Source organism: Globicephala melas, chromosome 17 (genome assembly GCF_963455315.2).
Source record: "Globicephala melas chromosome 17, mGloMel1.2, whole genome shotgun sequence".
Lineage (NCBI taxonomy): Eukaryota > Metazoa > Chordata > Mammalia > Artiodactyla > Delphinidae > Globicephala > Globicephala melas.
Window position 1 is genome coordinate 38,827,538 of NC_083330.1, and position 27,805 is coordinate 38,855,342.

The following is a 27,805-nucleotide window of genomic DNA, read 5'->3' on the forward strand; positions in this document are numbered from 1 at the left end:
AGCCCTTGCATTCTTTATTTCTGGGTCCTTCCTACACCTTTGGTCCTGAAGGCGGCCTTTATTCAGATCAGTCGCTTTCAGTAATCTGTCCTTCCTAATTCTACCTCCTCACATCAGCAGTAGGTCCATCCCCAGTTGCTATCATTTTTCTTAGAGAAAAGTTGCTCTAGATCTTGTTCCTTTATTCTGCCAACTTCAATGTCCATATTTTTTCCTCATTTTTTCCATTAAAATTAAAAAAAAATTGTGTGTGTGAGTGAAATTTAACCCCTATTTTAGTCTCATCTCCGGGCTTTTACAGTTAACATTGTAGTGTATATGTTCCATTTTGGGCTTTTTTTTTTTTAAGGTGGGATCATACTATGTGTATTTAGCAGTTTTGTTTTTTCCCACTGAATAGATCACATACCTCTTTGCATTGTCTCATTTTCTTCTCATTAGACTATAATTGTTTAGAAACAAGGAGGTTTATAATGTGGTGGGACCAGAGGATTCCCTTTCCAGATCGGATTCAGATCTGTCGGTAGACAGTGAGCTCTCAATTCTTCAGCGGTTGGATAGAAGGCACAGCATAAGATACCTGTGCTTCGTATGTGTGGGCAGTTATTTATCTTTCTTCAAATGTTCCTCAATAATAGAAATAGCATGTATGACATTACAGATTATCTTTTGTGTATTTTCTGTCTGTTTTTCATGTTATAGCTTGGACAGCTTTTAGCAGCTACATGCAAAGAACTTCCAGGCCCTAAAGAAAGTAGGCGGACTGCTAAAGACCTTTGGGAAGTTGTTGTTCAGATCTGTAGTGTGTCCAGTCAACACAAACGAGGAAATGATGGCAGAATTAGTTTAATAAAGCAGAGGGAGTCTACATTAGGTATAATGTATCGGTATGTTCTATCAGTTTGTTTTTTTATTTATTTATACTATATATACTGTTGTAAGAACACCTACCATTATCCTTGTGTATCATAAAGATGGGCAATGTAAGAATTCTGTGGTGCTGATCTCCAATGGACTTGTCTGATATGGCCACCTTAGGAAATACCTTGCTTATATGTTACTTTAAGAGACTACTTATTAATCATTTAATATAATCAAACCTGAGTTCAAAGTCAACAGTTTTGGTTGGATGGTACTGAAGATGTCACATGTGATTAAAGCAGGAAAGACATTTTATTAGGTTAGTACAACAGTAGAATATTATACTCTTTTATACATGCAGGACTGGAAAGTTAGGAATAAACCTTCACGTATAATTTACTTTCTTGTTTTTATTTTTGATTTCTAATATTAAATGCATATACACAATTTGTGTTTTTTGTAGGAGTGAACTGCTTTCTTTTATCAAAAAATTACGGGTAAGCTTTATAAAAATTGATGTAATTACTATTGCTGATTTCTGTAGAATATGACAAAAAATATTGAGTGTTTAAATGCTGATTATTTAAGTAATCTGTTAATGTGCTTTTTAGCTTCAGTGATCATTTTTTTGAGGATGGGATAGTCTGAATGGAGAAGTTTGTTTTGCATTTACCTTACCATGTTTTAGTGAATAGAACAGGTGTTTTTTAAACTGTAAAGAATTCTTCATAATAGGGCTGGATAGGTGAAGCCTAACTTTAATTTTTCTTGATAGGATTAACGTCATATTTATTTATTGGACATAGATTCCACTCTTTGAATTCCATCCTTTATTATTTTAAGGAATAAAAAGTCAATTTTTTCTAGAGGTAGCTGGAAGTACTAGTTGGAAAGAGGTCTGTTTACTCAATTTCAAAAGACGTGAGGACAGACACCTAAATTTGGTCATTTCTGTGTAAATTGTGTGTTGTCATTTCTTTCATGAGATTAAAAGTAAAGTTGATCTTTAGTGTGCTGTAAACTAAAGCAGGTGGTAATTTTCAAACCCGTAAGAATCTTTTGAAGGAAAATACTTGGTATCCTTGAAGTTGACGGGAGAGATACTAAAATATATTTAATATTTAAGGATTCTGTGTTTTCTTTCTCATAGGAACCGTTGGTTTTGACTATTATTTTATCACTCTTTGTGAAACTTCACAATGTTCGGGTAAGTATTTTATAATTTCATCTAAAAAATCTTTGGAAGAAATTTCCTTTTAAATCATGCTTTTTTTTTTTTTTTTAAATAAGGAGGACATTGTGAATGATATTACAGCTGAACACATTTCTATCTGGCCATCCTCCATCCCCAAGTAAGAAGTATTACAGCTTACATTTCATTAAACTGTTTTATATATTTAGAAACCATCCTGACTGATATAGATAACCTTGAATAATTTGATCAAAGGCTGCAATTCGTTAGGACTCTATAGCCAACTTCATGTTTCTCTATTAACAGTAATAATCTTCCTAAAAATTATGGATAAGGCATAACTGAGCTAAGGTATAGTAGCCTTAAGTAGAACCTAGACAGTCTCTCAGTGGTCCTGATTCCTTGTCAGTGGTAGAATTAGAAAAGTGAGGCTAATTAAAGAATGACTTTCTATCAGGTTTTTCTAACAGTGATTGTCGGAGGTTCCCAACCCTTTTTAGTTGCCTTAAGAAGTTCTTTAAGTAATTTAAGAAATCTTCTCTCTTAACTTTCATCACCTGAGAATCACAGTAAGAGGATGGGGGAATTTTTGGGGGGGAAGAAGAAAAGATTCCTTTTCTGGAAGAAGAAACCATTTATATTTTTCTCTTCCCACACGTAGCAACTTCTCATTCAGGAGAGTCCATTTGTTTCCTCACAAAAGTTACTTTTCCTTTTCTCCCTTCCCTGCCAGTCATCTTCTTTGTGCCTGAAGGGCAGATCTAGACCTTATTTTATTGCTTTTAGTGGCATTTTTGAAGAAGAAAAGATTGTAGTAGGTAGGTAAGCAGGCAGTAGAATGAGAGCAATTTGCTTCCGTCTCAGTCTTAGAGATTGGAAGCTGTTCTCTCTCTGACAGGGATTCGGAGAGTCTAAAGTGAGTGAGTGACCCTTCCCTCCGCTTATGAGCCTTAGTTCCCACAGAAGCACTATGCTTCCTGAAGCAAATAACTGCAGATTTTTACATAAAATTTGGTATATCAGATAGCAATCCAAGAATCAGGTAGAGGTCATTTTGCCTTTTTAATTGATGGTTGTAATACCTCTTTGGTGTTACTTCTTTGGCCTAAGTTTAGACTGTAAACTAATGATTGATTTTTTTCAGTGTGTGTTTATAAATGGGGCAAAAGAATGGTTTATTATAGAGGTTCTGAGCCAGACTCAGAGAGACTGAGTCCCAGCCTCTCCACTTCTCAGGTATATGACCTTGGGTTAGTTGCTTTCTGTGCCAGTTTCCTCATCTGTAAAACGGGTATAAGAATAGTACCTACCTTGTGAGGATTAAATAATAAACTTCCTAAGCTAGGTGTTTAGAATAAGGGCTGCCACGTAGTAGGCTTAACTATTGTTTTCATGATAAAATTACTTTAATGTAAATTAACCCAGAGAAAATAAAATGTGACTAAATGTTTGACCAGAAAAGATATTTCTCTTGAGCAGAGGAGTCTTTATTGACTCCAAGAGTAGTGTGAGGATGGCATGGATTAAGTGTTACTATTTTAAAATTGATTGTTTGTTATGTAGATAGAATTCTTAGACTTAACATTTTATAACTTCTAGGAAACATAAACCAGTGTAACTCATTTAAATAATTGTAAATAAATTAGTTGTAAATCAACAGTTGGGTATTTACTAATGGCACCACAATACTTTCCCACTGTACTGGGAACAGTGGTGAGTTATGGTAAAATCTAACCCCTCAGGGCAACAGGAGTACTTTGTCCAACTTGTTAGATGATAGCGCCAGGACTTGAACCTCGGTGTGTTTCTGAAGCCGAAGCTTGTTCTCCCCCGCTGGGTCTCGCTGTAGGGGCTGTCAGTGTGTTTCTTGGGCGTTTGCTTGGCTTCATCCTCACAGTTCCACCTCCTAATTCTGCATCTCAGGACTTCCAGGCTGAACTAGGCTCAGAGCAGCTGGCCCCCTTCCGTACTCTTTTTTGGATTCTTCATTGCTTGCAAATGAGCTGCAGTGATACCCTTGCCATGGCTCGCCCCAACCCGCTGAAACATCTAATCCAGAGGAGTTAGTTAACCCTTACAAGAAGCCACAAGGTGAATTTAAGGCCATGTAGCAGTATTGTTAGTGTTTGAGCCCTTGTTTTCTGTAGCTTCCTCTAGATAACAGAACTTAAAAATCATTTGGAAAATTTTTATGAGTCTGTCTCTTTGTAATTTTGTTGCCTGTAAATTGTGCATAAAAAGTGGAGACAGGGTTCTATCCTATGACCTTTTTTGTGCTTTATATTGTCGAATATTTAAAGATACTTTTTAGAGTGGCCTTCTTTGGCATTTTGGGAAAATAAAGGAAACAAAAATCAGATTGTCTTCAGCCCCTTATAAAAAGTTAGCGGATCACACTTCCTCAGATTTAGTTGTTTTGATAGTTTTAAAATATTTACTCCTAGTAATATTTAGCATTGTATTTATGATCACCTACATTTTGACTAAGCCTTTTTGTTTTTAATAAATGTGTGTATGGAATTTGAAGTTGACTCTTAAAATAGAGATTATGTTTATTGTCTTTCATATAGCCTCCAGTCCGTGGACTTTGAAGCCGTGGCTATCACAGTGAAAGAGCTAGTTCGGTATTCCCTCAGTATAAACCCAAACAACCATTCCTGGTTAATTATTCAGGCAGACATTTATTTTGGTAAGTGAGATGTATGGTTGCTTTCTGTTTTGTTTTCGTAGCAGTTTTAGAAGTGAAAATAAATATATTACACTTGTTATTACAATACTTTATTAAACTTAAGTCTTGTTTTTGACATTCTCTAACTCTTCTTCTTAGATAAAATTGAAAGTAACTATTATTGTTAATATGTATGCATTTTTCTGAGCCTTTGATTCAGATGCTTTTAGTTTTATGTTGACTGCTTTTTCTCTGTGTTGTTTTTTTTTTTAATAGTAAATGGTCATCTAAAAAGTTGGTAAAACATTCTTAAGGAAAGAGGTTAAAGTTTAGTTTACAAAATTGCTCTTTAAATGTTCTAAAATATGTCCACGCACTCTTGATAATTACTTGTGTTCTTGAAAATAGATTCCTAATTTTTCCCCCCAGTGTATGTGATAGATTTTCCAACTTGATAGGGAATTTCTAATATTTCTATTACTATACAGATCAAATTACAGTTCTGACTGGTGTCATTTCTGGGTCACTTTTTTAGGAGTTGATTTTTTTAAAGAGAAAGTTCAAAATGTAAGAGTAGAGAGAATAGTATAATGAATCCCCATGTATCTCCTGTGTCTGCCACCCAGCTTTTTTTTTTTTTAAGTGACTTATTGCAAGCAGCCTTAAGTCATTTTTATTTTTTTCATTTTTTAAATTGAAGTATAGTTGATGTGCAGTATTACATAAGTTACAGGTTTACAACATAGTGGTTCACAATTTTTAAAGGTTATATTCCATTGGTAGTCACTACAAAATACTGGCTGTACCTCCAAATACTAAATTCTGTACCAGTAAGTTTGACAAGGAATCTGAGCTGAATATTTGGCTAATCAGTTTGAGAAGGAAAGACTCTATTATACAACTACTTTAAAGCGGTTGAAAAAATAAAGCCAATTTTTCTCATTGTTGGCCTGGCTAAGTGTTACCCCTAGGTCTGTGGTTTGAATCTGCTTTTGTCAAACATGAAGTAATAATACCTGACTCTTCACAAAAGAGGCCCTATTTTTCCAGCTGTGTATTTAATGGCAGGTAATTCTTTATCTCTGTTTTCTACTTCAAGCAACAAATCAGTATTCGGCAGCTCTTCACTATTACCTCCAGGCAGGAGCGGTGTGTTCTGATTTCTTTAATAAGGCTGTGCCCCCAGATGTTTATACAGACCAGGTAGGTTGTTTTTGCGGGCTTGCTTGCTTCTTGTCTGGCTTTAAATGTTCTTCTTCCTGGGCCTCTTTTTGCATGAGCTTATTCATTTCCATGTATATGGTGGTAACTCCCAAATTGATTGCTCTAGACCAGATTGCTCTCCATATTTCCAGTGCCCACAGCTATTGCTGCTTTGATTTCCCAAAAACACCTGAAACTCAACCTGTCCAAAACTGATTCAGCTTTTTTTTTTTTTTTTTAGTATTTATTTATTTACTTTGGCTGCTCCGGGTCTTGGTTGCGGCTTGCAGGCTCTTCGCTGCAGCATACAGGCTCTTAGTTGCGGCATGCGAACTCCTTCTTAGTTGGCAGCATGCGTGTGGGATCTAGTTCCCTGACCAGGGATCAAACCCGGGCCCCCTGCATTGGGAGGGCAGAGTCTTACCCACTGGACCACCAGGGAAGTCCCCTGATTCAGCGTCTTACTCTACCAGTCTCTCCTCCTGATGACCTTCCCACACCAAAACAAAAACAAAAACAGAAGACCCCACCGAAATAGCAGTCAGCTTTGTTTAGCCCTTTGAGTTGACCAAGCATAAATCCTGTCATCCTCTTTTCTTTACTAACCCTCCCACCAACATCCATTCAGCCTTCAAGGCATATTGATTCTGCCTCCTAAATCTCAAATTTTGTTAATTTTCTCTCAATATGCATTACCCTTTCCTCTGGTTTAGGCCACCAATATCATAATTTAATAAATGGCATTTTTTAATATTTATAATAATGGCTTTTGAAATAAGATTTAAAATTTTTTAATAACTAGATTTTTTTTTAACTTAAAAGTTCTATTTTTTGGAGCAGTTTTAGATTCATAGCAAAATTGAGTGAAAAATACAGAGTTTTCATGTACCTCCTGTCCCCATACATGTAAACCTACCTCATGATTGACATCCCACATCAGAGTGGTACATTTGTTACAATTGACATTAACTAGTTTTTGAAAATAACCAGAATTTTGTTTTTGTAGGTAATAAAACGAATGATAAAGTGCTGTTCTTTGCTGAATTGCCACACACAGGTTAGTTTATAATATTATGATGCTGGTCTGTTTTCATGAATATTAGAGTTTATAATAAATATAAGGCGTTGGACTGGGAAGTAGCTTTTATTTTCCGTATCATAATTGCTTAAATTTATGGTATTTAAGAATTTGCATGTTCTTTAAATTTTTAAAAAATAGTTTACAGAATTTTAACTAAAATGAAAGTATGAGTTAGAAGGCATTGGTCTTTGAACCTTATAAATGGAAAAAGCATTCTCAAGTATGTTTTCTTATATTTAAAAGTAGATATGTACATTAATCATTAGGGAAATGTAAGCACCACAATGAGATGTCACTTCACACTCACAAGGAGGCTGTAACTGAAAGATAGTAACAAGTATTGATGAAGATGTGGAGAAATTAGAACCCTCATATATTGCTGGTAGGAATATGAAATGGGGCAACCTCTTTGGAAAACAATTTGGTGCTTGCTCAAGAAGTTAAACATTGAATTACCTACCGTATGACCCAGCAGTTTCACTCCTGGGTATATAACCAAGAAAACTGAAAACGTATGTCCACAGAAGAATTTGTACGTGAAATGTTTATAGCAGCATTATTCATAATAGCCAAAAAGTGGAAACAACCCAAGTGTTCATCAGCTGATGAACAGATAAACGAGATTTGGTGTGCGTGTGTGTTGTGTGTGTGTGTGTGTGTATATATATATATATACACACACACACACACACACAATGGAATATTAGTCAGCCATAAAAAGGAGGGGAGTACTGATACATGCTACAACAGGGACGAATCCTGGAAGTTTTATGTTGAGTAAAAAAAAGCCAGATACAAAAGGCTTTGTATTGTATGATTTCATTCATTTGGAATGTCCAGAATAGGGAAATCTATAGAGTCAGAATGTAGATCAGTGGTTGCCAGAGACCGCGGGGTGGAGAGGTAGGGGAGGAATAGAGACTGACTACTAATGGGTATGAAGCTTCTTGTTTTTTTGCGGGAGGCAGGTAATGAAATGTTTGAGACTTAAAAGCGGTGATGGTTGTACAATTTTGTGAATATTCTAAAAACCACTGAATTTTTTACTCTGAAAGGGTTTACATTATGATATGTGAATAATAATCAATTTAAAAATCTTTAAATATTTAAAAAAGAGATCAGCATTATGACCTACATAAATGACTGAAATGGATCTGTTTTCAATGTTAAGCAGACTGGCCTACATTTTGCCAAAATGAGCTTCTGTACTTGCCAGCTGTGAAAGGTTTAATTGGATGTTCTATATGTCCTTGAATGTTTGACACTTTTGTTTGGCAGTTTTCCATTCCCTTCAGTTTTCTAAACTGGCTTTTTGCCAGCTTCTCATTCAGATAAAGCTCTCAAAATTTATGATTTAGGTCACAGGGGAAGAAAATATTGGGCAGACAGACACTTGTGTAAGGTTTTTTTTTTTGCGGTACGTGGGCCTCTCCCTGCTGTGGCCTCTCCCGTTGCGGAGCACAGGCTCTGGTCGCGCAGGCTCAGCGGCCATGGCTCACGGGCCCAGCCACTCCGCGGCATGTGGGATCTTCCCGGACCGGGGCACGAACCCGTGTCCCCTGTATCGGCAGGCAGACTCTCAACCACTGTGCCACCAGGGAAGCCTGGTGTAAGGGTTTTTTACAATTAAAATTGGATGGATTCCATACATATCAGCTGATCCACTCAGCCTGATCTGCGAGACCTCTTAAATTAAATAATATACTCTTGACATGAAAATCATTAAAAATTACCCCTCCAAAACCAGTAGTCATTGTTGATACTAGTTACATGAAACCATTTTCAATTCTTTTTTTATGTAGGTGGCAATTTTATGTCAGTTCCTCAGAGAGATTGACTACAAAACAGCCTTTAAATCACTGCAGGAACAAAACAGGTATGAATGGTTTTTGAAATAAAATGAAGTTGAAATTTTTCTGCTTAAGAAAGAGGAAGTAACTGAGTTCTGTTTTTCAGTCATGATGCTATGGACTCCTACTATGACTACATATGGGATGTTACCATTTTGGAATACTTGACTTGTATCCTTCATCAACATATGTGTGTGATGTTAGAACAATTCATTTCTGTAAATTAAATAAGTATTTAATATTTTGTATTTTCTAAATAAAAAACAACAGTTGAGAATATCGTGATATTTAATAGTATCAATTTTATTATTCTTAACTGATTCATTTAGATCTTCATCACAAAAGAGGAGAAACAGATAAAAGACAAATTGCGGTAAGTTATTTTATGCCTTGATTCTTCAATGATGTGCTTAATTTCCCTAATACTAAACTATTTCCTGTCTCATACAGCATCAAAGTCCTTACAGTGGCCTGCAAGGCCGCATGTGACTTGACCTCTAGCTATTCATTCGACTCTCCCTTGCAACTTCTCCTACACCAGTACCCCTACTGTTCTTTGAACATGCCAAGAACATTCATTACCGAATGGCCTGTGAAATTTTCTCTTTCAGGAACATTCTTTTAACTTCCCTCAGGTCTCTTCTCAAATGTCACCTTCTTAAGAAGTAATTGTCCTTTCCTGACCATCTTATAAAATAGCAGTGTCTCTCCCCCTTTCCCTCCAATACTCTTATTCTCATTTCCCTTTTAAAACTTTTCTCCATAGCACTTATCTACAACTGACATATTGTATATTTACTTATTTATTGGCTGTTTCCCCATGAGGTAGGAATTGGTTTTGTCACAGTTGATACCTAGAATGGTGCCTGGCAAATAATAGATGCTCAGTAGTTACTTGATGGATGAATTATTTATTTAAATTTGACTTATAAACCAAAACATTACAAATTCATGGTCATTTTTACAAGCCTAACATTTGCTGTGTCACTATAACCCATATATGTTTTCTCTTTGCTCTTTCACTCATTAATAAAAGTATATGCCGTTTATTAAGTGTCCTTTAAAGCTTTGTACTTGGACTAAATTGTATGGCCATTATTTAGAGGAAACAGACTAACAGCAGCATCTTTCAAAAAAAAGAGGAAAAAGAATATGGTGCCAGTTCCACTTAATTGGAGACTACTCATTCTCCAATTTCTAACTTATCCAGGGCTGGAAGGCAATGCTGAAAATTTCCCAGTTCCCTGATGGCATTTCTAGACTATCTCTACTTGTATCATTTTTTAAGCCCTTTCTCCTTGGAAGCTTACACCTACCTCCTTACTAGCTCATCTAAACAACTACCTGGATGTTCCTGTGCATGCATCAAAAGACATGTGATCAACTTATCCAACACCCCTGGCACTCCAGGTTCCATTATCACCTTTACTCTTCATCAGCCACCCATGGCCAGGCCTTTTTGTCAGAATTGCTCTACATAAGATCTCTGTGCCAGTAATCTATCCCTTTCTTACTTCCGGGCTCCCATGTTCCTCATCATCAGTGAGATGTTCAAGTTCATGACCAAGTTTTCCCCAGTCTGTCAGCCCTTTTCCAACTTCTGTTCCTTCCCTACTGACCTTGAGTACAGCAAATACTGGCCTGTGTACTCTCAGAGATACTGATTCATTTGATCTGAGATGAGACCCTGGGATCCAATTTTTAAGTTTTCCCAGGTAGTTCTGATTATAAACCAGATTTGGGAACCCCTTCTATCTATGGTTGACTGTCGGGACTACTCTGATTAATTTTCAGCATCTTTGCTTTTTTGTCTTTTGCTTCATCTGGAAAAGTCCCAACCCTGAATCAGTTCAAAAATTTGTGCTTTTTTTCCCCTGAGCCACTGAGTTCTGTTGGAAAAAATCCTACAACTGTATAAACTTGTGCCACTACCAAACCATGGCCTCCAACCTTAGCTGGCCGCTCATTTCTTTTGTTTACCTGCCAGTGGTCAGTGGTCTGCATTCTTTTTTAGGGAATATTTTAGACTTTCACCCTATTAAGCCCCTGTCCTCTCTCCCTTTTCCATTTTCAGTAACTTCCTTGTCTGTTTGGAGTAGACCAGAAAAAAAGACTGATCAGCCCCCGTCCTTGTGAAAGTTATAGTCTTGGGAGTTGTGGCCCCTTGAATGCCAGCTTCACATTCCTGTTTCAGGTCCATGCTTTCCACCTTCAAAATAATTGACAACTGTATTCCTTGTTAAATCCACACTTTTAGTCAGTAAAAGCTATGCTACTCCTTGATGAAGACAAGTTTTTATGCTTTTGATTCTATCCTTTCAGTGATTGTCCCTTTCAGTTAGTTATCTCCTCTCCTATATTGTCAACCACTCCCATACCTATAAACTATTTCATTCTTAATAGAAACTTCTCTTGACTGTACTCCACCTCTCTCTCATCCCTTCTCTGCCGAGTTTTTTTTTTTTGCAGTACGCGGGCCTCTCACTGTTGTGGCCTCTCCCATTGCGGAGCACAGGCTCTGGACGCGCAGGCTCAGCGGCCATGGCTCACGGGCCCAGCCGCTCCGCGGCATGTGGGATCTTCCCGGACCGGGGCATGAACCCGCGTCCCCTGCATCGGCAGGCGGACTCTCAACCACTGCGCCACCAGGGAAGCCCTCTGCCTAGTTTTTTAAAGCTCTTTGGTCCAATACAATTTGACTTCTGCCGTCCCCACTCTAACTGCTCTCAAGGGTCACCAAATGCCAAAGCCAGTGAATACTTTTCAGTCTTCATCCTGTTGTTTACACTCCTTCCTTCTTGAAATTCTTTATTCCTTTGGCTTCCCCGGCATTTTTACTCATTTCTTCTCCCTGACTCTTCTGCCTTTTCTTCTTTGTGGGTATTTCCCTCTGTCTACCCCTTAAACTTGGTTTTCCCAAGAAGTTAGTCCTTGGGTATTTTCTGATTGCCCTACATTCTCCCTAGGTAACCTCATCCCCTCATGGTTTTGACCACTACCCACCTAGGATGTGTTATTTCTCTCAAATATCTGGCTCCTATTTCAATTTCTGTCTTATACTTTGAACTTTTATAGCCAGTCGTCTTCAGGATACTTTGTCTGAAATAACTCTTTAGTTACACCCCACTACTAGGTTTTTCCACATGTATTCTTTCATGTGGAAATGGCATCATCCGCAATTCCTCCTACCCACTAACCTAACTGATGATCATTTCTGGATAGTCTTAGCTCCCTTCAAGCTACCTATCAGAATAGTTTTTGTTGTTTAAAAATATATATATATATATATATATATAGGAACTTCTTTAAACAAAAGGTAATTTTAAGGTCCTAAAACGTGCTCTCACAAAACACTCCATGGCAGAGCACTATTATGGATTTTTATCAGGCTCAAGTATTTCTAATCATGAAAGAGAAGGGTCACTATATATTATAGTGATGAGCAAACTAGATAGATTTTACGTATTAAAAAAGTGAAGCCCTGAAACATGAATTTTGATATTTCAAGTTATTTTGTAGGAGCCTTAATTGTAAAAATGTGTCAGATTACATGTAGAGTTTATTTACTGTTTTTTTAAGATACTTTATTTATTTATCTGGCTGCACCAGGTCTTAGGTGCAGCATGTGGGATCTAGTTCCCTGACCAGGGAATCGAACCCAGGCCCCCTGCACTGGGAGCATGGAGTCTTAGCCACTGGACCACCAGGGAAGTCCCTTTACTGGTATTTTTAGTCAAATAAATTTACATGAATTTACTTAATGTTACTGAAGATAATTCCACAAACTATGGTTCAGTCATTGATCTTCTCCTTGAGTGGCTCCAGTCAGTCTTTGTTAATTTCTTCTACACCTCTTAGCATCTACAATTAGAGGTTCAGTTTATCATTGTTAGCAAGTAGGTAGTTTTATATTTTGTATACTAGCAAAACTTTGTTTTTGACCAGACCTCTAATAACATCACTTTTCTGTTTTGGAAGATCAAAGCCATCGGCCAGACAGAATTGAACGCAAGCAACCCAGAAGAAGTGTTACAGCTGGCAGCGCAGAGAAGGAAAAAAAAGTTTCTTCAAGCAATGGCAAAACTTTACTTTTAAGCAGTTAGTTAAAATTTTTTAACTTTTATTTTTTAAACAATGGGCTAAAAATAGTATTAAAAGATTAAGTTTATATAATACATATTTACATATTTAGTGGCGTTTTCTTTTCAGACAAAATACTGAAACATATTAGTTTAAAAACAAAAACTCTACAGAAGACTTCACACCATAACAATAGCTTAAATTTATAATTTCTTCAAAGGAAGAAGAGATTCACATGTCCAGTAATAGAATAAACTAGTAATCTAGTATAATTTTTCTAATCAAATCCACTTTTGAGGCTGAAATTTCATTTTTAAAAAACTAAAATATTTATGTAGAAGTAGCTATATACAGCAAGTTCTTATGTCAAGGTTTTGTTTTTTTTTTTTAAATAAATAGATTTCTAGGAGTCGTATACATTTACTGCTTTTCTGCCTTAAGAAAATACAAGTTTAGGTCAAGTGTTAAGCTTTATCACTTTGACACTGTCCTTAACTCATAATGTAGGAATTTAAAAAGGACCTTAGCAGTTTTGCAAACATAAATAAAGCCTTAGTCACACTAAATTGAGATAACCCTAAAGATTTTTTTTTTAGAGTAATAAAGTGACTTTCTCATATAAATAGTTTGAAAGGGTACTTAAGTTTTTCGCCCAAATTGTGATGTACGAGAAAGTTATTATAAAGCAACTTATACGTCAAAGCCCCACGTAGGAGCCACAGCATTTATCTTGTTTATAATTTCTTTGGCATTCCCACTGTTTAGAGCACAGTTTAAACACCATGTTCATCTAAGATTTACTGGTTAAAAATGTTATGGCAAGGCAAATAAACATAGTCAAACAGATTAAAGTTCACCATTTTTAAAAATTCAAGTTTTATAATAGCTTGCTACAGCAGCTATAGATAAATTAGTCACCTTATTACAAAACTAAACCTTTGTAAACAAGTTTAAGTTTTATTTTCAAGAACCAAATTGCACTAGTTAAGAGTTTATAAATTTTGAGAATCTAAAAACTAGATTCAAAGTACTGTATCACTTAATGTACCCTGTAAGGTAGCACTTATCTAGTCAAAAACTCCAATGATGAAATTCCTAGTTTATCAAGATAAACATAGTAACACCGTATCAAAGAAATTCTTGTCATGAATCATGGCTGGCTTCTATCCAGTCAGTGTTGGGAATGAAGTCATCTTTGTAAACAAGTCCTGCTGTTTCTTTAAACAGCGAATATAGGAATTAAATTTCCTCCTTAGTGCCAATTTTAAGTGGTTTTTTAAATCAGAGAATGCCAGTGAAACTTCTGAATCAGCCAGGACAGCCACAGCACTATTTTCCTATAAGACTGAAGTAGTTAAGTTCTATGAAATGCTACGCAGCACTTCATCACTTCCAACTTGTTTGCTCAGTTAACTTTAGTGTTTTCCTGGTGGTTTTTCAGTGCTCTTCGGTGGTGTCATAATGCCTCCATTGCAAACTGGTGACAACTGTCCCCCCTTTCTGAAGGTGTTTATATAATTTACTTCATCCTGTACATGTGAAGAAATCATGCAGAGATTAACAGCTAAGATAAAGCATTGATATGGTAAAACAAAGTCAAACAAGACTTCTGTGTACTAATTTGAGACTACTTAGGCCTAATATAATCCTCTCTTTATGTGTTTGCAACTGTGATTAGTCATATTTTAGAGGTTCAACTGCCTGCAACTTGTATTTTTAAAAACTCTTACCTGGACTATTGGCATTAATCTTGAGACACTTCATAAATCTTGCTTTGACTTCAAACTTATTTTATTAGCTTTTCTACATTTTTTTTTTTTTTTGCAGTACGCGGGCCTCTCACTGTTGTGTCCTCTACCGTTGCGGAGCACAGGCTCCGGACGTGCAGGCTCAGCGGCCATGGCTCACGGGCCCAGCCGCTCCGCGGCATGTGGGATCTTTCCGGACTGGGGCACGAACCCGTGTCCCCTGCATCGGCAGGTGGACTCCCAACCACTGCGCCACCAGGGAAGCCCAGCTTTTCTACATTTTGAAATCAGTGTGCCCATTGGAACTTTCTGTCCCTTACCATCTTATATAACTGCTTGAAATATTACTCCGTAGTATCCTTACTATCAGTTTCAGTGACTTACCAAATAGTAAGACCAAAAAACTACAAGAAAGAAACATACCAGCATAGCCAGATAATTTGTATGTGTCTGTATATTGTGTCTGTCTTCCATAGAAATCTTCTTAAAAACCTTCAGCTTCACTGGGCTAGTACTTGTTACTATGCTGACAAAAGGCACCATCCAGTCTACACATTCAGAAATGTTGTCCCATTCCAAACCTAGATAAAGAAAAGTTAGAAAAATGTGAAGGTTACATCAGAAACATATGCCTACTTATTTGCTTGTGCTTCAAAATTTAAAGATAGTTAATTTAAAATTCATGTAAAAAAGGAAACCAAAACAAGCACATAATATAAACCAAAATCAACGAGTTTATGTGGGATTAGCGCTGTAAACTACTGTATATAGGATGGATAAACAAGGTCCTACTGTATAGCACAGAGAACTATATTCAATATCCTGTGATAAACCATAATGGAAAAGAATATAAAAAAAGCTTGTCTCTATATGTATAACTGAGTCACTTTGCTGCACAGCAGAGATTGGCACAACGTTGTAAATCAACTATACTTTAAAAAAATTAAAATAAAACAAGTTTAGCAAGTCAAAACACACTATCACTCTCAAATATGTTTATAATGTGACTATTTTGAGGGAGAAAAAGACTTAGAGCTTCTTAGCCAGTACCTGCTACATAGAAAATTGAAATTGTCAAAACCCAAAGAACTCTTTAATGCGGAGCTATAATTATATTGACTAACTTCAACTGGATTTAAGTTCCATTTGACCTTATTTTTTGTTTGTGGATATATATTGAGGATTAGAAAGTACTTCTAATAGAAGGGAAGATAATCACTAAACTGCTTTTTTCCATTAAAATTTTAAATTCTTGTTTAGCAGGATGCTAAGTTCAAAATAGTCCCTTTAAAATTTGTGAATGGGTAAGAAGAGAACAAAATATACTGTCTTACCTGAGGCTTTCTTAACCACTTCACGAGAGGTAAAATGGCACAAGGCAGCAGCAGCGAGTATTCTGTACTGGAACTCTAATGAATCGATGGCAAGAATACACAGATCTAAAAGCTAACAGAGGAAAAAGTATAAGAATTTAGGAGAAGGATGAGTACTACATGTCACTACTAAACATCAGTCAGCTAACATTTTAGATTGCTTATGATGTGGACCATATGCCAAGAATTGCTAAAACTACAGGGATCCAAAGAGAAATAAGCTGCCACCCTGCAGGAAGTTCAATCTTGTTAATAAACAAGTAAAGGATTGTTACGATATAGCATGATGTGTACTATTAGGAAGCGCACCTGATCCAGAGTGGGGAAGACAGGGAAGACTTCTGCTTAAATGAGTCTTAAAATACAAGGTAGCCAGGAAGACTGGGAGGTAGAGAGTGTTCTAGATATAGGAAACAGAATTTACAAAGATAAATGAGAAAGAATTACTTTTCTTTGGCACTCAAGTCAGAACACATAAGGTAAAAAATATGACATAAGGAATATCTTTCCTTCATTATTTTAAAAAAAGGGGGTTGCTGGAGAGGCATGGCCTAGGTTAGATCATAAAGGGTCTTTAAGAAGTCAGAACTTTAAAGTTCTGACTGATTATTGAAGTTACTAGAAGATTTTAAATCAGGGAAATTACATTTTAAGAACAATCCCTTAGACTGTGGTGAAGCAGAAACACAAGAAGGGAACATGTTTCTAAACAGATGAGTTGAGAGGTAGTACAATCCTGGCAATAAGAGATCTGAACAACGATCAGTGAAATTATGTAAAAAGGTTAGATTTCAGAGGCCTGAGGTGATACCTGTCCAGTGAAATAAAACTTATTTTTGTCCCCATGGGTCCAGAAGACAGAAACAGGAGTAGAGGAGTTGGAAATGAATTATTACTAGTATATACCTCTAGAAGCTTTCCACACTGTTTATCAGCTTATCAAAGGTTTGCCCTATCAAAAGCGTTTAGCTGCCTAGGATAATCTGGGATGCTAGGAAATCTGAGGGAAAAAATTAATATGACTTCATTAGAAAGTTCTACAAAATGAACCAATTCTAATATATTTACTGGTTCTCCAGTTTTAGTGTTCATAATGAGTTTACTAAAACACAAGTTGAATTTCAACGTAGGTTACTTAAACCCACCCAGAGTACCACAGTTTCTTCAATTCCATGTGTAAGATTTTCACATCCTACACAGAAGAAGAATCTGGGTGTTCTTCACTTATATATGGCAGGTACAGCAGCCTTAAGATCCTACTTATGAGAAGCAGGCAGGAAAGAATGGTACCCTCCTCCTGTAATTACTTTCTTAGAATATTTGTTATACACTGGCCTAGGAAAGTTTAATTTAAACTTAAAGTTTTAAATAATAACTAAGGTGATTTTAATTTTAACACATAAAATAGGTTCCCTGTGTATTCAAATATGAGTGTAAGATAATTTTACAGAATAATTTCATACTATTATAAAACCTAAAACAACTGGCTGAAAAATACCTTTCCCCATGTTACATCAAAAAGAGGTATTTAGGGCTTCCCTGGTGGCGCAGTGGTTGAGAGTCCGCCTGCCGATGCAGGGGACGCGGGTTTGTGCCCTGGTCTGGGAAGATCCCACGTGCCCGTGCCGCGGAGCGGCTGGGCCCATGAGCCATGGCCGCTGAGCCTGTGCATCCGGAGCCTGTGCTCCGCAACGGGAGAGGCCACAGCAGTGAGAGGCCTGCGTACCGCAAAAAAAAAAAAAAAAAAAAAAAAAAAAAAGAGGTATTTAACTCTCTACCTCATACTCCTAAAGAGTAAAAAGTGCTCATAATATATTTAAATGCAAGGTTTAAAACTTTCTTTTCTAGAATTTTCAGTAAGCAATGTAAATATTGGGGACAGAATTTTATGCATCAGAAGTTTTGTTCTAGTCAATTAAGGAATGAATTTAATTCAGTATGCTGTCATTTTGTTGTGTAGCCTATTTAGCACTATAAATACCCTAAACAAAACCTGTAATTAAAAACATTAGCAAATATTCAATAAAAATATCAATACCTGAGCTATCTGAATGAACTTTTCCTGAGAATACTGAGGTAGAAGAACTTTAGGAGCATCTTTAAGAGCATCAACTTGGAGGAAGAGATTTAGCCAGGAGATGACTGTTACAGGACAAAGTTCCCATTTTAAAGCCTGTTAATGAAATTAAAATGCCTGTTAATAAATGTAGGTATATATACCACATTATATAGGTACCTCCTTAAATAGTCATTTAAGAAACTTTTTGCTTTGGGCATATTTCTTCCTATTTTCATAACTACTTATAGATAACCTCACAATCTAAAGCTGCTTGTGTTTTAGTCTATTATTGATACAGACCCCTTTATTATTCTCTAGTTACCTTTATTGACAAAGTTCCTTGGACCTATTTTTCATTCCTACTTTTCTCATTTCTTGCAGCCCCTCATCTTCCAAACGTATTCTTTATTGAAACTGCCCTTTTAATTTCATTCAATAACTCCACAGCTAATTCCATTCAGATCTCCGAAGAACTGATTCTACACTTTTTCTTTATGTGATCTATAATGGCTTCTGTTCAACATGTAAAAGCTAAAAAAAAGACAAATTCTAATTTATGATTCTCTCCATGAAGCCCTGGGACTTTACCATTTATAAGAAGTCAAAAATAATTAGGAGAGAACAGAGAGTCTTAATGCCTGTAGGACCACCCAGAGGATTCCATCTTCCTATTATATATGCTCCTTATACTATACTTCAGGTCTGAATCTGGATAACTTTGTTACTAGAACATATTAGAACTATATTCAATGTCTTATAATACCCTATAATGGAAAAGAATCTGAAAAATATATATATATATAAAACTGAATCACTTTGCTGTACACCTAAAACTAACACAACGTTGAAAATCAAGTATATTTCAATGAAAAAATTTCTTTTAAAAAGAATATCAGCATGCCAACAAGATCCCATTCTTACAGAGCTATCAATCTGAATGTTTATAAACATAAAAAATTTATATTATAATGTAGTTTATAGATAATCTTGTAAATGAAAGTCATATTGATTCTGTTTTCTTGTGTCCTATTTATAAAACCAGGATGCTCAAATTTCATAACATACTTTCTAGTAGCTAACATTCACCCTTTAATCTCTAATTCAAGGCCCAATTAAACATCTTTTTTTTTTTCAACTAGCTCTTTACTTTCTTTTTTTTTTGTTTGTTTTTTAACATCTTTATTGGAGTATAATTCCAATTAAACATCTTAATGCTTCTTTCCTCTACCCTTCTATTAAAAGCCTTTCCCATGCATATAGAAAAGAAAAAAGGCAGTGAAATAATTCTCATTCTCCACCTGCTGGAAGAAGTGGAAAATCAGAACTAAGATTTGAGAATCACTGTTGGAATTCATTTATATACACATGATATGCTAACTACCTATAAGTTTCGAAAGTGTTGTTAAACACCTTTAAATTAAGAAATAATATTCTCAATATAGGAGAATTGAGAGATACAGAAAAATAGAGTTTACAGGTTAAGCAAATTCCCCTCCCATCTTAGAACTGGATCCTAATACTAAAATCTCAGTTTTGACTACTTAACATTGTAGTCTTTGAGTTTAGTAAATTACAGTTATTAAATTGCAACTAGAAATAATAAAGATATATTATTACCTTTAATATAATGAGTTCCATCCTTAAGATATCCTCTTCACTGCAAGCACCATCAGTGACATAAGCAAACTCTTGCAGCTTAGGAGCGTAGATTTCCTTTAAAATAGATTTAATTAGTATCAAGCACAGTTGAGAGTGAGATTAAAACAAAAGAATTATATACAAACCAATCTAGGCTTCATTTTTAAAGGACAAAATGATTATAAATCTTAATAAAATAATTCTACGATAGCCAAAGCAACCTTACCTTTAAAGATATTTTTCATACCTGGGTATCTAAATTAGCCAACTATATTGATTGAAACATTTTTATAGAACTGATTTTGAATCTTAGTTAATAAACAATTAGACTATTTTAACCAGTCATTTCAGTGACTGGTTAAAACGAAAAGCCAAACTTGTTTTAGGATTGCCTAGTATATCAGACTAAAACAAGATACTCAACAAATAAGGTCTAGAAATTGAAAACATTAACTTTATCCTAGTACAAAAGTGTGGTTATTCAAACAATAATTTGTGCAGTTTCGTTGATGACAGGTCTGTCTTAACAGTTCAGAGAATAACAACTAGAATGACCAGAGGAGTAGAAGAGATGTTGCCAAAGATGAGAACAGGCTAAAGATCAAGATTTCAGTCTAGAAAGGTATCTGAAACACACCATGTGATTTCAGGTAAGGATATACTGAATACAAACTTATTCATCAAATTTGGCAGAATTTGGGGATAGCCCTTAAGGCTCAAAAGAAAAATGTGGAAGAGGAGAAAAATACATTAAGGAAATTAATGCATGATTCACCGTCCCTCTTCTACCCTCAAAACAATACAGGCTTCAAAAATTTCAGATGAAGGTACTAACGATATCCTTATGTGTTGAATTTAAGAAAAGTAGATTGAGATCGTGTGAAGGAAAATCTCAGGCAGGAAAGGTGTTTCCTTCTATCCTAGCACCATCATCAGATATAAAAATACTAGGCTGGATATAGACCATTATTCTAACCTAACATAGCATTTATTGCATTTGATTGGTTAATTAGGTTTCAGAGACCATTTTATTGAATCCAAGTGCTATAACTAGGTATAGAGAGACAGCGTTGGTCATTTTGTTTGGCACAGTTAGCCATGGAACATTTCACCTAGATACTAGTTCTAGGATCAAACCAGGGACTTATAATAGGCTCAGATACTTTGAAGGGAACCATGATAATTATCCTTCCACCCAAATCATAGTGTTCAGAAAATGTATTGGAAAAAACTCACTCATCTTTCCTAAGGATTAACATATCAAAAGTGGTACATAGTATTCTCTGGGATTAATGCATTGGTTAAGACAAAAAAAGTTTGCGGTAAATATATCCATGGATAAACTTTGAGAACTTACCTCAAGTTTGGAAGCAATGAATAATGAGGTAATTCCAATGAGTTGAAGCATATTTTTATTTATATCCTTTTGTGTCAACATAAATCTATCAAAAAAGTCTTGCGCAAGATAAAATGTTTCCCTATGAAGTGTGTATACTTCACACACCTAGAGAAGAATCCATTTAAATATTATTCCATTAATTTCTCCAAATTAGAAAGTTACCTCTTAGCATACCAGATTTCAGAACACTTTCTGAAGTCCAACTTGCTTTTTAGGATACCAAAGCTAAAATGGGGGAAAAATTAACATATGCTAATAGGATAAACCTATTACAGTCCTCTTAGTTTTATAGGTTTTTTTCACATAGACTTACTGTGTTTATTCCCAGATACATTTACACTTGCTGACTATAGCTGAGTACTTTTTTCCTATTAAGCTTCTAATGTTTTTTAAATTAATTTTTATTGGAGTATAGTTGCTTTACAATGTTGTGTTAGTTTCTACTGTACAGCAAAGTGAATCAGCTTTACGTATACATATATCCCCTCTTTTTTGGATTTTCTTCCCATTTAGGTCACCACAGAGCATTGAGTAGAGTTCCCTTGGCTATACAGTAGGTTCTCATTAGTTATCTATCTTATTCATAGTGTCAATAGTGTATATATGTCATCTAATTTTTATTGATGCCAAATGGGTAAGTTTTTATGCTTAGTTTATACTCTAATAGTTCCAACTGATTCTCTTCATCATTCTAGATATACATTTAACTACAAAATGACAACTCTGTTCCTTTCAATGTTCTTACATCATTTAAGAATTATAGAAGAAAACTGAATGAATAACAATGGTGATTGACAAAATTTTTATCTTATTCCTTGTTTCTGACTATAATGGGATTCCCCTAATGTTTCACTATTGTTATTAATAATAAGTAGTATCTGTCATTTCCACACTTAATATAGGGAAAGCTTTTAATTCTCAAAATAACTTCATGAAGTAGGGAGGAAACAGAGGGACAGACATACATGAGTTTCTAATAAACACTTAATGTATTAAGGAAATCTATCCCTAGTTTATTGCATATTAAAAAATCAGGAATGTATACTGAATTTCAAAAAATATCTTTTACATCTATGATATATAACCTTATGATTTTTCTCCCTTAAACTATTAATAGATTTTCAAATGTTGGACCATTTTTGCATTCCTAGGTTGAAAGAAATACTAAGACAAAGTAGAGTTTAATTCTCTGCTGGATTTGATTTATTATATTTGGTTTTGTATATATAATCATATATTTAAGGGAAAATAGGGATAAATTTGATAGACAACCACTGAATAAAAATCAATGTAACATAAAAAGGCAAAATAAAATAACATCAACATAATTGTGCTTAAGTTGCATTTGTGATCATTAGATATTCAGAAAAGTCAAAATCCAACTACATTCTTGTACACACGATTGAAACATAATCTTCCCTTCTAGTCAGAATAAGGAATAAGATGACCTGACTCAAAAGGACAACAGTTTGCAGTCTTAACGAACTTTTCTGATAGCTTCTGAGATCTATTCTGCCGTGTGTTTCTCCACCAAAAAGCCTGTGGTAGTTCCCCCTTGGAGTTCATTGTCTCAATCTATATTAAAGACAGGGAAACTACAGAGCAAATATCCAGGGGTTGGGGTAAAAATTAGTTTGTTATCAATATAAATAATCATTTCAATAATTTTAGAGATTCTTTCAGAATTATTATCCAGAGAAAGGGAATGGGCCTAAACAAGAGAGGGCACAGATATTTAGGGCACAGGCATTTAGGGACTTCTGGATCACTATTATTCCTTTAGATTAATGGTACAGCTCATTTCTGAAAGGAATAGAGGGATAACAAAAGCAAGCTACATGGAGCCTCGAGGGCTTAGGGCTACTGGATATTCAAAGCCTCCTTATCATTTAGGATATAGAAATTAGGATTCCAAATCATAATTTCATTTTGGTGATGAAGAAAAGGACTTCTGAGGGTCCTGAAGCCTAGTCCTGGTTCTTTACATTGCATAGCAAAATTCAAAACCTTGTCAAATTCTGTTCATCTTGAGTATCCTTGGCTCCAGGCACAGTGCCTAGTACACAGCGATACTCAGATACCACAATTTCTGAATTGGGTTTGGGTTGTATGGGACCTAGTGGCTGTGTCCTCATGATTTTACTCTTATCAAGCAGTCATTTTCCATTTTGGTATCCTCAGCTACAGTGAGTAGCCCCCCAGAATGGCTCCTGGCAATAGGTAATGTACCATGAAGGCACATGGAAAGCATATTTATGTCTAAATGTTTTTCCATCATACAAAAAAGGAAATTTGTATTCCTGGAACATACCTCTAAAAGCCAGTCTAGAAGTATTGACCTCATCTGTGGCTCCAATTCAGAATGCAGAACTTCAAAATGTTTGTCATGAACATATCTGGTCTCTTTTTTTAACATGTTTAGCCAAACATCCTGTGAACATCCCCAGCTATGGAAAGGGGCAAAATAATTGTGTGACCACATAATATACAAGCTACCTGTTTCACATAGAGTAAACTCAACTTTCAAACACTGAAATCCAACTTTGAATTAGAATTTGAAAGGACAACCTCTTAAAGTAAATCAGGAAAAATTGCTACTTTTAGAAACCATTTCTTTAGCATGAAATTATACAGCAAGAACTTGGATTATGAGAATCTAAATTGACAGATTTCAAGAGTGCTTTCTAGTCCCCATCTATTTATAATTTACAAAGGCACCTGTTTAAGATAACGATGTTTTCTCAAGAGCAACACTAAAAAAGTAAATATTTAAAGCATATGATCCCAGCAGAGACAGTCTCAATCACCTCCAAATAGATCATCACTACATTACAGTGGGGTTAAGGTGGGACAGTATGGAGAAGAGGAAGACTGGTGAGTTTAAATGTATGAGTCCATTAATTTGCTTATTAAAGCCAAATATAAATTATTACACTACACATTTTATGTAAGTTGTACCTCTTAGTCATTCATTAACTAGAAAAAGTATAGACCTTAGTAAGTAGGCTTGGTAAGAAAGAAAAATAGCTGATCTATCAAATGAAAATGCTGTACATGTTAAAATACTTCCATGTTAGCAATTTAGATAAATTATTTAAACTCCATTAAAAATGTGATTCAGGGTTTCCCTGGTGGCACAGTGGTTAAGAATCCAGCTGCCAATGCAGGGGACACGGGTTCGATCCCTGGTCTGGGAAGATCCCACATGCTGCAGAGCAGCTAAGCCTGTGCGCCACAATTACTGAGCCTGCGCTCTAGAGCCCGTGAGCCACAACTACTGAGCCTGTGTGCCCTAGAGCCCATGCTCCGCAACAAAGAGAAGCCACCACAATGAGAAGCCCGTGCACAGCAATGAAGAGTAGCCCCCGCTCACCGCAACTGGAGAAAGCCCGCGCGCAGCAATGAAGACCCAACGCAGCCAAAAATAAATAAATCATAAATAAATAAGGTGATTGAGTTCTTCTGATAAGGCTTACAGTCTTCAGCAAGCAAGTGAAAATAATGTTATAGAATCAATGTTTTAAATACCCGTGTCATTTGCAAATAGCATTACTGTCAGATAAAATAATATATGCTTAAAGACTAGTAAAAAAAACAGTTTTTCTACAAGTTTTTCTAATAATGAAAGCAAAAAATACCTCAAAATAGCACCATATATTACATCAGTAAATTTTAATCTTTGACATTAAATTACTGAAATTTTTCTTACCTTAAATCAGGCAAAGGTGAAGGATTAATGAAAAGATTTTTAAATCTGTAATTTGTAAATCTGGAGAAGTCGCTTGTTCCTATTTCTTTGTGGGGTGTTTCAATGATAATGCAAGGACTGATCCCCCCAGATAATACAGGTGGCCAACAATTCTGTCATTTAAAAAAAATAAAAAGAATATCTTTGTGAAATAGACAAACCAGCTTTTGTCTTGGATCTTTTATAAATGAAAGCTAATACTTCTAAACAGTCTACATTTTTCCCCAAACACCGTCATTAGGTAACATTGCTGACTAATTTAAGCTGACATACATATTTTATAAATAAACCATATAGCTCATTTCAATCTTCATAAAGAGTAACAGGTAGGATGTTTTATACAAAATACAATTCTGGAAATACAAGACGTTAGGTACTGAGGGAGAGGAGAAACAACAAAACACGTGTGTAGTCAAATATTAATCGCTTTCAAGATTATAAAATTTTCCCCTGTATTTAGCAATAGTGGCCAGGGCACCTTGTTTTATAGACAGCTACCCCCGCCCCACACTCGTTAAGGCCTTTTCCACTACTTTCAAATACAGGAAGACAAGACCTTAAAAGTGGAAACAATTACTTAAATACTTAAAGGACACTTTCTCCAGTCACTGCTGGTTTCAAAGAGAACCACTGTTTCCAAAGTGTCTTCTGTACAACACATAGGAAGAATAGGTGGCAAAGGGCTGGGTGCCAGTCTGTCAGTGACCTCACATCCTATTTTATGCCCTAGGAGCAACCATCAAGACTCTCCACTATAGTCAGAGAGGGAACAAAGAGCAGTCCATTGGACAGATTAGGCGGGCCCTGGTGCACCAGGCAGCTCCTAGAGGGAGGGATTTACAAAGAGGAACCAGCTGCGTCAAGGCTTACTCTGTAGCTGTAGTAGGATTCAGGGACATAAAAACCACCCAAAGACAAGCGCCTTCCTGCTGACCTCGAGGGGCATTAAAAGTGTCAGAGGAACCTTCCTATCACAAAGCAATAACACAATTCTATTCTTTTTTGTCCTACATTTGTTTCCCCCAAACCTAGCCCAGTTCTGCATTACCCTAATCTCATACTGATGTTTCTTGATGACCTCCTCTTTTCTTTTTTTGACATCCTGGAAAATAGAAAAGGCCATTGTTAAACTAAAGTCCCTGCAAGGAATTTTCTTTCTCCTCTCTCTTTTCCCCCCCTTAACTCACCTGGGCCGTTTTTCTCTTCTTGGCCTGAATTATCTGGGTTTCTTGTGGGGAATCCGTCTGACTGGGCTGGGGCTGCTGTTTAGCTTGTAAACGGCTACTATAGAGTTTTTAAAAAGGAAGTTTAATTAGTAAGTGACGCATTTCAAAGGCAGCAGCCAACTCTGAAACATATTTCCAAGACAAATAACGTTACCTGCGTCTTGACATTCTCTTCTTTCAGGTGTATGAAACCTCTGGAGGCGAGAGGAAAAACCAGAGTCAAATACATTGTCATCCATACTCTCCAAGTGCCATTCAGAGGTTATAACTAAGTCCCTCAGGAGATGACCTGAGCCGTCTTACCACGATGACTTATGCAGTATATTAGTGCATGATTTCGGACTCATGCTTTTGGACACATGCCTGCATTTCCTCAACGAAATGAACAGCCCGGATGAGAGCGTCTTCAGAAATTTGCAAACCACCCTCAGCGCCCGGAAAGCGCAGGGAGGCAGATGGGTCTCTTCTGCGTCCTGCAGTCTCTCCCCCGGACAGCCCGAGTGGGGCTTGGGCAGCGCCCCTACTTCCCCCCTCCCATCCTGCTCGAGCCGCGGGGAGAGGGGGTTGTGGAGGCGAAACACTGTGGAGAAGCCGGTTCCGCGCCAATTTGGAGAGCGGCGGTGGCGGGGAAGCAGGGGGCGGAGGGAACTTGTGTCACGTCCTTCAGTCTGCTTTCCCTCCTTCCCAGCCCCACCGGACCCTGCCCATCGCTTGGAGGGGCACCGGGACCCCGACTACAGATGGGGGATGGGAGTGATGGAAAGGGAGTTCAATTAATAAAGGGGAAAACTGGGCTTGTGGGGGAACTTTTCTCCCCGTGAAGGAGACCCAGACCCCCATCCTCTCTCCTGCGGGATAGCTCCCCAAATGGGGATGGCAGAGTGAAGCCCCTAGAATGAGGGGCTTTTCCGTGGCCTCCCACTTAGGGGCAGCCCTCCATCCACCGCCGCCTCCCAGGCCCCCTGCCAAGGGTCCTGACAGGGACGGATCGCGGGGACCCATCGCCCCCAGATGCCTAGTTCTCACCCCTCCCACTTTTCCTCCCCTAGGCTCCCGCCCGCGGGACGGATCGGCCCTGAGGAGTGGGGGGGCTTTCTCTCCTCCCGCATCCCGCCCTACGCCCAAGCACCTCCTCACCGCCAGACCCGCTACCGCTCGGCTCTCAGCTGGCGCCGGCGCCAACCCAATATATAGGCCGGGCCAGGCCCGCCCCGCACGCATGCGCCTCAGACTGACACCTCCGGACAGTGCGCTCCCCTCCCCCGCGCGCCAGTCCGCAGGCCCGCGCGGCGCGCCCTGCCGTGAGTCCGCGCCCGACCACCTCGAGGGGCCGCACAGCCGGCTCGCCTAAGCCCTCGGTCCGCGGTCACCTGAACTTCACCTGCCTGTGCGGCGGGAGGGAGTCTCGCAGAGGCTCCTCCTCCGCAGCCCGGCTCCCCGCCGCTCGGCTTCATCTCCCGCCAGTAGTTTCTGTCCCCTCCCTCTTTCAACTCTCGGACGCCGGGGGTGTCAGGCCGCGGCCCGGCCCCGGCGTACGGCCAGGTGGAGGCGGCTCGGGCGAGCATAGCGTGGCTAGGAAGTGGCCATGCCTTGGCGCACCCTGGCTGTCCCGCCTAGGCCTCCAAGAACCCGGGTTTTCTGAAGAGACTCGGGGACCACCGCCCCTGCGGGAGGAGCGC

At 37.4% G+C, this 27,805-nt stretch overlaps 2 protein-coding genes across 10 annotated transcripts in view; one reads left to right on the forward strand and one right to left on the reverse strand.

Moving 5' to 3' along the window:
* The window catches only part of INTS8 (integrator complex subunit 8), a 65,065-nt gene extending 38,145 nt beyond the window's left edge, over positions 1-26,920 (forward strand). The window contains exons 17-29 of one of the 4 annotated variants that reach the window (XR_011376864.1): positions 703-887; positions 1,325-1,358; positions 2,012-2,068; positions 2,152-2,213; positions 4,624-4,742; positions 5,821-5,924; positions 6,931-6,981; positions 8,808-8,881; positions 8,962-9,026; positions 9,185-9,228; positions 12,834-12,953; positions 20,284-20,403; positions 26,308-26,920. Coding sequence is in view for 3 of the 4 variants with exons in the window: in XM_030862913.3 (XP_030718773.1) it covers positions 703-887; positions 1,325-1,358; positions 2,012-2,068; positions 2,152-2,213; positions 4,624-4,742; positions 5,821-5,924; positions 6,931-6,981; positions 8,808-8,881; positions 8,962-9,026; positions 9,185-9,228; positions 12,834-12,950 (912 nt within the window). In the remaining variant the exon portion in view is untranslated. Of the gene's footprint in view, positions 1-702; positions 888-1,324; positions 1,359-2,011; positions 2,069-2,151; positions 2,214-4,623; positions 4,743-5,820; positions 5,925-6,930; positions 6,982-8,807; positions 8,882-8,961; positions 9,027-9,184; positions 9,229-12,833; positions 13,531-14,376; positions 14,738-20,283; positions 20,404-26,307 lie in introns of those variants that run through there. The other 3 variants (XM_030862913.3, XM_060287362.1, XM_030862912.2) reach the window with 3 other exon arrangements.
* On the reverse strand, positions 12,525-27,737 carry CCNE2 (cyclin E2). Of its 6 annotated transcripts, none has more exons than XM_060287363.2 (12): positions 27,508-27,737; positions 26,281-26,320; positions 26,088-26,181; positions 25,949-26,002; positions 24,862-25,013; positions 23,464-23,599; positions 21,111-21,257; positions 19,733-19,828; positions 18,095-18,229; positions 16,018-16,129; positions 15,107-15,264; positions 12,525-14,464 (listed from the first exon to the last, which is right to left on the reverse strand). In XM_060287363.2, the coding sequence occupies exons 2-12, from the start codon at positions 26,292-26,294 to the stop codon at positions 14,351-14,353; spliced, it is 1,212 nt and encodes a 403-aa protein (XP_060143346.1). In that variant the 5' UTR covers positions 26,295-26,320; positions 27,508-27,737; the 3' UTR covers positions 12,525-14,350. The 6 variants fall into 6 exon arrangements, with proteins under 6 accessions (XP_060143346.1, XP_030718777.1, XP_030718775.1 ...); XM_030862917.3 differs by having other exon boundaries at positions 26,088-26,184; XM_030862915.3 differs by lacking the exon at positions 27,508-27,737 and adding an exon at positions 27,264-27,415 and having other exon boundaries at positions 26,088-26,184.
* Between the last annotated feature and the right edge of the window lie 68 nt (positions 27,738-27,805).

What these genes read in the sequence shown, in the direction of transcription:
- CCNE2 (XM_030862917.3), bottom strand. An exon ending in AACATCAGTATGAGATTAGG is followed by an intron (nt 25,014 to 25,948) that starts GTAATGCAGAAC and finishes TTTAAATGACAG; the next exon opens with AATTGTTGGCCACCTGTATT. An exon ending in AGTTCATTCAGATAGCTCAG is followed by an intron (nt 16,130 to 18,094) that starts GTATTGATATTT and finishes TTCCTCTGTTAG; the next exon opens with CTTTTAGATCTGTGTATTCT.